The sequence below is a fragment of the Ricinus communis genome, chromosome 10 (genome assembly GCF_019578655.1).
Source record: "Ricinus communis isolate WT05 ecotype wild-type chromosome 10, ASM1957865v1, whole genome shotgun sequence".
In the NCBI taxonomy this organism is placed as follows: Eukaryota; Viridiplantae; Streptophyta; class Magnoliopsida; order Malpighiales; family Euphorbiaceae; genus Ricinus; species Ricinus communis.
In genome coordinates this window covers 6,961,616-6,973,215 of record NC_063265.1, presented here as the reverse complement: position 1 = coordinate 6,973,215, position 11,600 = coordinate 6,961,616, and the positions used below count along the sequence as shown (strand labels likewise).

General features: G+C 35.3%; 1 protein-coding gene across 3 annotated transcripts; it reads left to right on the top strand.

Moving 5' to 3' along the window:
- Positions 1-275: 275 nt before the first annotated feature.
- LOC8287922 lies at positions 276-10,880 on the top strand. 3 transcript variants are annotated; one of them, XM_015728125.3, is made up of 24 exons: positions 276-782; positions 870-884; positions 984-1,027; positions 1,200-1,311; positions 1,449-1,520; positions 2,018-2,080; positions 2,218-2,295; positions 2,391-2,483; positions 2,622-2,741; positions 3,098-3,184; positions 3,312-3,521; positions 3,603-3,650; positions 4,230-4,484; positions 5,034-5,128; positions 5,205-5,449; positions 6,447-6,515; positions 6,591-6,655; positions 6,796-6,965; positions 7,740-7,818; positions 8,470-8,725; positions 8,966-9,011; positions 9,689-9,797; positions 10,140-10,202; positions 10,564-10,880. In XM_015728125.3, the coding sequence occupies exons 1-24, from the start codon at positions 447-449 to the stop codon at positions 10,642-10,644; spliced, it is 2,811 nt and encodes a 936-aa protein (XP_015583611.1). In that variant the 5' UTR covers positions 276-446; the 3' UTR covers positions 10,645-10,880. The 3 variants fall into 3 exon arrangements, with proteins under 3 accessions (XP_015583611.1, XP_015583609.1, XP_015583610.1); XM_015728123.3 differs by lacking the exon at positions 984-1,027 and adding an exon at positions 1,028-1,071 and having other exon boundaries at positions 277-782; positions 870-941; XM_015728124.3 differs by lacking the exon at positions 984-1,027 and adding an exon at positions 1,028-1,071 and having other exon boundaries at positions 280-782; positions 870-941; positions 5,049-5,128.
- The last annotated feature ends 720 nt before the right edge of the window (positions 10,881-11,600 follow it).

Here is an 11,600-nt window from a genome sequence, read left to right as displayed (position 1 = left end):
AGTTTTCAGTAATAATAAATCAATCAAATTGTTAAGAATAAAGAAATTGCATTTTAAGCGAGTTCTTGAAAACTTGAATTCTTGGAAACAAACGGGCAGTGGAACATAAACTGGAAAGAAAAGACAAATCATAGAAGAATAAAAAAAAAGGAAAGAGAAAACGTCATAAGGATTTTGTAATATATGTTCATTTTAGTTTCTATTTTATTTATTTTCTTAATTAGTATCTATTAGGAGAATAATTAAACTAACTCCATCCACAAAACGACAACGCCAAGGGCCAATGAAAGAAGACGCAATTCCGCTACTCTGCCGTCCGAAACTCGTATTGTTTAATGTTGAAGTAGCAAACATGAAAGCCGAAGAACCTTTTATTAAAGCCATCTCTTCTTTCTTTCTCTTTCTTATTGCCATAATCCTTTTATTTTCTTCAACAACTTTTATCTATGGCCTCCCTTGCTTTCACTTCAAAGCTCTCCTCTCTTCGTAGCGCTAGTAATCACAACCGACACGGCGTCGTTGCATGCAGAACGCGCTCCAACTTGTTGCATTTGGACTGCAAGCTGAAGAGTAATTCCATCTCTTGTTTAAAGAACCCGCAGTGTTTAGGAGTTGGAGTTACTCGCGCCGCTGCTGACGTGGCAGTGGATGATCGAGTTCTACAGAATGAAAAGGCCGAGGAAGGAAATAGAGTACTGAAAGTTGGATTAATATGTGGAGGTCCTTCCGCAGAACGCGGAATCTCTCTTAATTCTGCTAGATCAGTTCTTGATCACATTCAGGTACCCTCTATTATTATTATTATTATTATTATTATTATACTCTTAATTTTACATTTGATTATTTAAATTTTATTAATTTTATATCAGGGAGAAGATTTACACGTAAGCTGCTATTACATTGACTATGAACTCAATGCTTATGCTATATCTCCTGCTCAGGTTTGTATAACACTATCGTGCTTTTAAATAATGCTGAATTAGGTCTCCGTGGAAGTTGATGACGTGTCACTATTGGTAATTTTTAGGTATATTCAAATACTCCAGCAGATTTTGATTTTAAACTTGAAAGGTGTGCTACTTCTTTTTATTTATTTATTTATTTTTATGAAGCATGTCGTTGAAATTGGAAGAATGTTGAGACGGCTAAAATGTTTCTGTATTTGTGTTTTGTTTTCTGTGTTTTTTTTTTTTTGGCAGCCTTGCACGACAATTTTCATCGCTGTCTGAATTTGCAGAGCACCTTGCTGCTTCTGTGGACATAGTATTTCCTGTTATTCACGGTCGTTTTGGTGAAGATGGTGGCATCCAGGTGAAGTATATGCGGTGCTTTAATTCTTCATCAACATTATATGTGCACGTATACAACTTGCACATATTAGATTTATTTGGCTTGATACGAAGAGTTGTAGATGATATTTATCCTTTTGAATGTGCTGGATTATTCAGGAGTTGTTGGAAAACTATAATATTCCATTTGTTGGCACTGGATCAAGCGAGTGTCGTCAAGCATTTGACAAGGTAAAAGAGAAGATTTATTTTATTTATTTTCATATTTTGAAAATTGCTCAGTAGAAGTGAATCCAAATCTGAACTTTCTTGCATGAGTTAGTTCTTTGGAAATTGAAAATTCCACTAGCTTTTCCCAAAATTTTCACCAAATTTTAAATGATGATAACTTGATAAGGCCCACATTGGCCAGGTTCTGTTGATACTGAGTGCCAAGATTTAAAATACATGCAATGCATAGTCTTGAGGGATGAACATAACAAGTAACAATTTATCTAATTTGACTGATTGGCATGTCTCTTTTCACCGAGTTATAGATGAATACTCAGACAAGTGCTGGAGTATGATTACTGCTTATTAATGATATTGTTTTTAGACCACCTATACAGAAGGAAGCATTCATGTAATCATTTCATGGGTGCCCTTCATAGTTGTTCTGGAACTGGCTATCTCTTTTGCAATTGCAAGATAGTGCTATGCTAACAATTTTCCTTTTAAATTATTGGCAGTATTATGCCTCTATTGAGCTTAGCAAACGAGGATTCATAACTGTACCAAATTTCCTAGTGCAGGTACTCAGTTTCTGTTTCTTGTCACAATTTAATTGTTTGATCAATTGTCTATGCAGTCCCTGTAATAGGTCAAGACATTAATTTATTTACTGTCTTTGATTGTGGTCGGATCTACTGACACTAGAAATGGTATTTAGGGAAAAGAAGCCGATGAATCTGAATTATTTAAGTGGTTTGCAAGCAACCGATTGGACCCTACCTCTGGGACGGTTGTGGTAAGGCAATGTTCCTGCATCTATTTGATAAGCATAAGAAAGTCTCAAATCCAGATGATTTAGCCTATAGAACCTCAAACATCATCCTTATACAGGTAAAGCCAGCCGTAGCAGGATCTAGTATTGGCGTAACAGTTGCTTATGGTGTTGCTGATTCCCTGAAAAAAGCAAAGGATTTGATTTTGGAGGTTATTTGGATTCTATAACACTTAATATTGAAATGTGCTGAAATCTACTTCATGCAGACTGAATCAGTTTTTATTTAGACTAGAGAAGTACTGGCATTTCAACTGACGTAAATTATGTGTTCTTTTAATGTTTGAAAGGGGATTGATGATAAAGTCCTTGTTGAACTATTTCTTGATGGAGGGAGTGAGTTTACGGCCATTGTAGTCGATGTGGGATCTGGATTTGAATGTCATCCTGTTGTTCTACTACCAACTGAGGTACTCTCTTATTTGCTTTTGACCTCTTATCAGTTTACTGTTGCTTTCTTTCTGTATGCAACATCAGTTTAAATCTCTCAAGGTTCTGAGGGATAAATATGAACTGAACATATTTACTAAAAGTACTCTTATGAGATATTTGCAAAGTTTAGAAAGATGCTATTTATTTATCCATTGTATGTTGGAGGGTGGATGGTTAGATTTGAGATATTGCTTTTAACAGACTGGTGTTGATTTGTATAAATGCTTCTAAGAGAGCTTCTAGCACCAGTACTGCAAGGTTTGGATATATAAGAAAAAAATTGCCGCAGGTTAACAAAAGATTTTCATCTTAGTAATATGATATTAATATTCAGGTGGAGCTTCAATTTCATGGCAGCGCTGATATAAGGGAAAACGATGCAATTTTCAATTACCGAAGAAAGTATCTTCCAACACAGCAGGTAGAGATGCATTCTGTTGGAGCTTTTTCTTCACAATCATAACTTTTAAATTCTGCTTTATGAAATTCTTTATTTAGTATTGCCTCTATTTACCTTTCTGTTCTGGGAACTATTTTCTCTGTCACAGGTAGCTTATCATACTCCACCTCGTTTTCCTGTAGATATAATTAAAAAGATTCGACAAGGAGCATCTTTATTATTCCAACGGCTTCGCCTACGTGATTTTGCTCGAATTGATGGATGGTATTTGCCTTCTTCCAATAGTGCCTTCTCATCTTCTGAGGGGAAATTTGGTAGGACTGATTTGGGTACAATACTATTCACTGACATTAACCTGGTAAGTCATCCTCCCTCTGTTAGGACTCGGCAATCATCCTTCTTATGCATGTAAAATTGAACTTTTTTTTTCAAATGTCAGATTAGTGGAATGGAGCAGACCAGCTTTTTATTTCAGCAAGCTTCAAAGGTACTTTTTGATAGTTTCTGGTGCTATGGGCTTGAATAGAAAGTTGTGGATGTGGGATCCACCTGTTTGGGCTCACAATAATTCCAGATGTAAAATGGAAGTAAATTGAGTATTCTTACCCTTTCTTTGTGGGGGAAGAGGGGAAGTGTGGGTCATAGAAGAGTAGAGGACTGTGGCTTGAGCCTACAGAATCTTTGTCTGAAAACACATCCCTCAACCACCTGAACTAGGGTGAGGTGGCATTTAGAATTGTTACCTAGCATTGGCAATATTATTCTTCATGCTTCATGAGGAGGAATCTTGAATAGCTACAATAGTTGTGATGCAATGAATTGAGATAGGCATATGCTGATAACAATGTGTTATGCTGATAATGTAATAACTGTGGCTCAAAATATGCTGCTTGTGGAGTGTGCATAGTTTAATCTTTGATATTCATATTCTATGTGGTTTGTTAATACACATCAGACATATGTTAGTTTGCCCAATAAGTTTAATAGTTTGTTTCTTTGAGATTTTTTTGGTCATTCATTATCTGAGTCTAAGCTGCTATTCAAATCACAATTTTTTAATTGCTAGGTCGGATTCTCTCATTCGAATATTCTGCGAAGCATCATCCATCGCGCTTGCTTGAGGTTTCCCAGTCTTGCTTCAAACTATAATTTATCAGATTGTTTGCCAAGAAAATCAAAATCCCTACAGCTAACTGAATCATTTAGCAAAAGTGAAGGCACTCGTAAAGTTTTTGTTTTATTTGGAGGAGACACTTCAGAGCGGCAAGTATCTCTTATGAGTGGAACAAATGTTTGGCTTAAATTGCAAGCATTTGATGATGTAAGTTGGTGATCTCTGGAGATAATTACTTTGAAGATGCAAGTAATTTTAATCTAATTCTGAAAAATGATAAAGATAACCAAGTGATATATAATCTGAAATGCCTCGATTATTGCATAGCATTGAACATTCAATATGGGGAAGGATTGAGGTACAACTGTAACAATAATCATTAGCAATGGGTTTAAGTGTCTTGTTGAATACTGAGGCAATTGAGTTTTGCATCTGATTTTTGGAACCGAAGGCTAGAGGCAGATGCGCTCGACTGTATGGATTTTGAGTTACAATTTCAAAATGCCACCTGTTTTGTAGAACTTGTTCAATATGACTTCCTTGAACTAAGATGGGGAAGAAAAATGAATTCTGAAAAGAAAACCTACTTTTTCTGCCTTGAAATTTTCATGCTTTATGTGTCTTATATCAATGGTTAGCCTTGCCTTTTACTTATTTCGGACGACAATGTCTATGGCCCAAACTATACCCCTTTCATTCATTTGGTGTGTTTGTTTCTAGTTGAGGTTTATCATGCATTTGAATAATGTCTTGTAGTTACATACTGTACAGCTAGACGTGACTCCTTGTTTGCTTGCACCCTCAAATGGCCAATCTTCTGATGATAGCTTTAGAGCGGTTTGGTTATTACCGTAAGTGCACATTATGTATTTTTATTCATGTTGCTATTTCTTAAGCCTGGAAAAATAATATAACTTTTGAATACAGTTATTCTCTTGTGCTGAGACACACTACGGAGGAAGTTCTTGATGCTTGTATAGAGGCGATTGAACCAGCTCAGGCTGCATTTACATCTCATTTGCGCAGCCAAGTGACAAATGATCTCATGGAAGGTTTGAAGAAGCATAGTTGGTTTAAAGGATTTGATATTGCTGATGAACTGCCCACAATATTCTCAATGAAGGAGTGGATAAAGCTTGCCAAAGAAATTCAAGCGACAGTTTTTATTGCAGGTTCTATTTTTCAACTATGCATTTAATTGCAGTCAGTCTTGCTTACTTCCCTTTCCTGTTGTCGAAGTGCAATGGCATAGTATTTTGTGTTTGATCTATGAGTCTGTGATGGGTGTCATGAATCTAACAAAAAAAGCTTCATGTTACAACATAAATTATGGATCTCAGTGACTGCATATGGTTACTTTGCATATCGTGGTAATGTAAACATCATATGGACAGAATCTTGGTTTCTCGTACTGGCAGACCTTGCAGCAGAACATGATGGGGCATGCAAAAGTAACTTCATGCTTTACAGCTTTATATTACATTTTTATGGATGTTTCAATTAAAATTTCTAAAGAAAAACATAAGGAAAAATCAGCTGTTTGGAAATTGGTGCGTGGAAGCTTACTAGTTTAAGCAGCAAGTTACCATATTACTTTATCATGTTAGCATTAGCTGTTGGGCAATAGCTGACATTTGCTGTGCCTCTGATGGATGAAACTGAGGAAAAATCTTGGCCCAAAGCCAATGGCAGGGCAATGGATATAGGACATCCGGAAGAGAACTGGCGGCATGGTCTTACCTTCTGCTTGTTATGCAAGAATTGGCTAGTTGTAGGCCGTGGACCGGTCACTAAGATGTTGCAAACCTAAGACTAACTCTTCCATTGTGCTTGTTATGAATTGCTGAAATTTATTGTGCTTTCTCAAGTAGGGTTGGTTGTCAGTTAGTATAGCTCATCTTGTATACTACTTCCTCAGAAAAAAAAGGGTAAGGTTTACTGATCCGATTTATCACTTAAAGAATTCTTTCTCGAATTTATTTCATATCTTGAAAATTGACCTTTATGCCACAGTTGGCCAAAATTAAGAAATTATTCTATAGAGAAACATAGGGTTTACCGATGTTATTTTATATGCTTTTACCTTTATATCATACTTGAGGCTAGAGCAATTCCTTTTTCCTATTTCTTGTATGGATCTTAATGATATTTATCTGATGACTTCTGTAGTGCATGGGGGCATTGGTGAAGATGGTACACTTCAGTCTATGCTGGAGGCTCAAGGAGTTCCTTACACAGGTTCAATCTTAATACTCGGCGTACAAAGGATTTTGTTGTCCCAGAATTTAATTGCTAATCTATCTTCTTATGCAGGTCCTGGTGTGGTGGCTTCAAAGACCTGTATGGACAAAGTTGCAACGTCTCTGGCTCTTAGTCATGTATGGTAACAAAATTAATTCGCTTCATTTTCCCTTTGGAATTTGTATATTTAACTCTTTTTTTTCTTGTTTACAGTTAGAGCCTCCTTTTTTGTTTCTTCTTTTTATGTGACAGTCTCATGATATGTAGAAATGAACAGCTTGCAGATTTGGGAGTTCTTACCATAAAAAAAGAAGTGTACAAAAAGCAGGATTTGCAAAATATGCCTGCACTCGAGGTTTGGCATAATTTGACCTCAGCTCTCCAGTGTGAAACTCTATGTGTTAAACCAGCAAGGGATGGATGCTCGACTGGTGTTGCAAGATTACGGTCAGTTTATATCTTTTGTTATTTCTAATTCTGTGTTTTTCTTTTCTTTCATTTGGATGGAGGAATTCGAAAACTAAAGATTTGCATTTGAAATTGGTTTTCTGCCAGTCATTTACTAGATTCATGAATTCTTATCAGATTCTTGGATGTGATTAAAGTCTTAATTTGGGATTGAAGATAAAACACATATGAGAAGATGTTATTTCTAATCCTCAAAAAGGCCCTTATTCACATTCTTCAACATATTAAATTAAAGAAGGCGGATAGAGGTGATAGTCACTCACCAGGACAGTAAACCCAATCTGGAGTCGCAGTAATTCTGAAACAGTCCAAAATTATTAGGGTCAAAATCCAGCAACCTAAAGTAATATTATTTTAAATGTAAAATTTCCAAGAAACAAGTGCTGAAGGAAAACCCAAAACTCTCTTAAAAATTTCTAAAAACCCAAACAACGCTAATGAACTCTGAGAAGCCAACTTCATGGGTAACCCAACAATTGATCCAATTGCCACCTCTCTAGATGGACAATATTACATTAAAGAATTTAAAATAAAAAGTCTTTCCAAATCCTTTCATTTGAATTTTACCATCTGAACACAGCATTTCTTATTTGTTTTTCTGGGGTTGTTATATTTGACTGAGGCGTGCTGAATACTGAAATATTCCTAAAGACTTTATGTGCACAAGCTGAAACCATTTTTAGTAGACTTATATTAATATTTTTTCATTAAATTGCTCTTGAGCATATTGTGTTTATTTATTTGTCCGTGCAGTTGTACAGAGGACCTTGCAGTGTATGTAAAAGCATTGGAGGATTGCCTTCTACGTATTCCACCTAATAGTTTGTCAAAGGTATTGAATCAATTTCACAGATATTCTTTGCTGAAACTGAACGACATAAATCTGCTGAATCTTCTGCTTGAGTTTGAGTTCACAAATTTTTGAAAAATGATTAACCTGTCAAATGCCAATGAAAAAAAAATCACAAATAATAAGAAGATAGCCATTTAAGCAAGGAGATCAGCATGTAATGAGAGTGAATGTGCTTTATGTGCTTTCGAAAGACACATGGGTCCATGGATGCTTGTTTGCAGATGCATAATAACTGTCGTATTGAAAATTTGGCTGCTTGAGCTGTACAGAGATCGACTGATTACTTAGTTTCTCATTGAAATTGCTAGTCTTTCACTGTTATGTTTTTCGTTTTTGTCTAAGTAATTATATGATAACCCATTATCGTTCGTCAAAAGAATTAATGTATTAATAAGCAATTAATCTATTGTGACTTATTGTGCTTATTCCCAGATATAAAATTCTTACCCTCCGTGGTGTGTGCTATTAAAAATTGTGGCTTCCCACCTGATTTGTCCATATGTATGTGTTTACTGGCAGAGATCCTAAATATGTCCAACTTTTCTCTCTTGGATATTGTACATTATTTATAGAACATGTAGGAATTTTAAACGACAACACTCTTAATCTGTCATTTGGTGTAATATAAAGGCTCATGGAGTGATCGAGATGCCCCACCCTCCTCCAGAGCTCTTGATCTTTGAACCTTTCATCGAGACTGATGAGATTGTTGTTTCATCCAAATCCACATGTGAAAATGCAAATCGTCTTATGTGGAAAGGACACAGTCGATGGCTTGAAATAACAGTTGGTGTTATAGGAACACGTGGATCCATGCACTCCCTGAGTCCCAGTGTTACAGTTAAAGAAACTGGCGATATTTTATCACTTGAAGAGAAATTTCAAGGTATGCCTTTGCCTGCTGTAATATATCCCATTATAGATGTGAAATTTCATCTGTGGTTCTTTATTTTCACATGCTGCCTATGAGTCCTTGGAACATTAAATGGTTATTATGACATTTGAGTGATGGTCTTGCCTGTAATTTGTAGATAAATGTCATGATTTAGTTACATCAGTAAAACTATGTATATGAAAATAATCCTTTGGTCTATTCTGGTGTCTTAATGTAGATTTTATTTTCCAGGTGGAACTGGCATAAATCTTACTCCTCCACCGACATCAATTGTTAGGTTTGTTTTAAACCTTAATTCAATAACCCTTGTGTTAATTTGTTTCACTGTCCTAACATCTTTTTCCTTGAAAACAGCTTTCCTTCAATTTTTTATTTGTATTGTGATGCATACATGAATTTCCTGTTAAATTTTTAGAGAAACCACAATCTTTGCGAAAATGTATTTTATATGGGTGCAGATTTTTCCACTCCACTCATTTATATTTGCAGAAGATCTTTAATGTGTTTAGAGTGTAAAATATATGCTGAGTGAAGTGCAAAAATCCCCAGTCACTAATTATTACACAATAATAAGTTTTTTGATAAATGCACTGCTATTTAATCCAAATACTCTTATGGCATTCTCCCTGTTAGGCATCAAGATAAACTATTCAACATTTCTGTTCTGTAAAGTTTAGTGAAAATGGAGCTTAACCTGGCTGTATTTTGTTCGATATGCATTGTGTAGAACTTTTAATTATAGAAGTTATTGTAGAAAATGAACTTTCGTTGGGTTTGGATATGTATTATAAGGAACATAATAAAATCTTATTACTGCTTACTTCTTACATTAAGTTCAGAGTTCAGACATCTAATTCTTATTTTTATATACTCTTTCTCTTTGTTCATTTTATTTTCTTAATTGTTTCCTTTGATCTGTAATCTGATTAAATAAATGTGCTCTTCTTGAATCAGTAACGAGGTTTTGGACCGATGTAAACAGCATATTGAACTGATTGCAAATACTCTGCAATTGGAAGGATTCTCGAGAATTGATGCTTTTCTTAATGTTGACAGCGGAGAGGTATGTTCCTCCAATAATGCATATGATGTACCCCAGTTCTCCTCTAGTTGGATAGACTTCTTCTGTGATGGGGTTGAATATACTACCAGTTTCTGCCTTTGCCTGAATTAGATGGAAAAAATGGGGTCTAGTGTAAGACAGAGCCTAAAAGAACCATAATAATCTTTCTTATGCTTTGGCCAACAAACAAGAAGAAACAACAAAGTTTCAGAATTTGAAGTAAAAGTCCTTGTGTAATTATGATATCATTGAGACTCTTTCTAGATTCAAGCATTTATTTAAAATCGCTGATAAAAGAATTTATATTTTGTTTTAGTTCATAGCCTATTTCACTGTTTGCAGGTGTTGATCATAGAGGTCAATACTGTCCCTGGAATGACTCCTTCCACTGTCCTGATTCATCAGGTAGTTATAAAAATCTGAATTTATATGGCGTGGCATATGCATGTGATTGAGAATATGGTGGGAACGGCATTGGCTTTATATCACACATTAATTTTGAGCCACACTTCACTTGCAGACATACACACACACACCGCACCTGATTTATTTTGTGACACTCACTTGTACATACACAATCCTTGCACTTGCATTTTAAGGAGCTAGGCTCCTTAACCGACTTTGCCATGTTGGTTCCTCCTTTTCTTTAAGATAATTAGAGAGAGAGGCGGTGATGACTTTTAACACTCACTTGGCTCTTAGAGGAACAGAAAAGGGTGGGAAAACTACAATAACTTGCATCATAACACGTTAGTATGTTGTGCAGGCCCTAGCAGAGCAACCTCCTGTGTATCCTCACCGGTTCTTTCGCACATTGCTTGATTTGGCATCAGAGAGAAGTATGTAAATTTTGTTATGCTCGATAATATGGATGTTTTTGTGTTCATTGTGCTTGTAGTTAGTGGCACTGCTGCTATAGCATTGCAAAATGTAGAACTTGGTTTCTGCCCTTCCACCTGTAGTCCAATCACCTGGAGAAGGGAAAGAAATATCATTGAGAAAACATTGGATGGCTATTTTTCCACAAAAGTGTTCAATGAAAGGCGATGGGGTTAGAACCCTTGTCAGCTGCTCCAATGCAAATATAACTGGGTGAAATGAATCTAACATGCCTGTCCTTTTTCTTTTTCTTTTATTTTAAACGCCTGTTTTAGAAGAGCAATAGAAAAGAGAGTTAGATTATGGTTGCACTAATGGATAGAAAGGTAGATATCAATCCTTTGGTGGCGTTCACGTAGAAAGCCAACAATTATGCAACAGGATACATTACACGATGGAGCAAATTTTGTCAAAGCCAAACTCTGTGGTAAAGTTTACATATATATAATATTCTAATGCGGGTTGTTAAGAGAAAGCATGGCGATTTGAATAATACTCTTAAGACCTTACTGCTTGGCATTTCAAAGTTTTAATTGATGAATCACTAGGAAGTGAGAATTTAGACCTTTAACATCTATCAATTTTACCAATCTCTAGTAACTTGTCACATGTTGAGATATTAAGAAATGGAACACTTGGAGTTACATTTCAGTACTTTAGTTAGCTACAGACATTTTAGTTTTTCTTTAACAAAACACTGAAAGTTAACATTTACACTTGTGGCGTTTTGGTATTCGAATTTTGGAACTTTTCAACAGTTACAATTCTTAATATGGCAACTAAAAGATATTTGTCCTTTTTTTTTTTTTTTGAAACTTTTCAATATAAAACAAATATATAGTTTTTACTGTATGAATTTTTAAATAAAAAATACTTTTTTAAAAATTTATGATGTGATTGTTTTCAGTTTTTTTGTTACTTTAA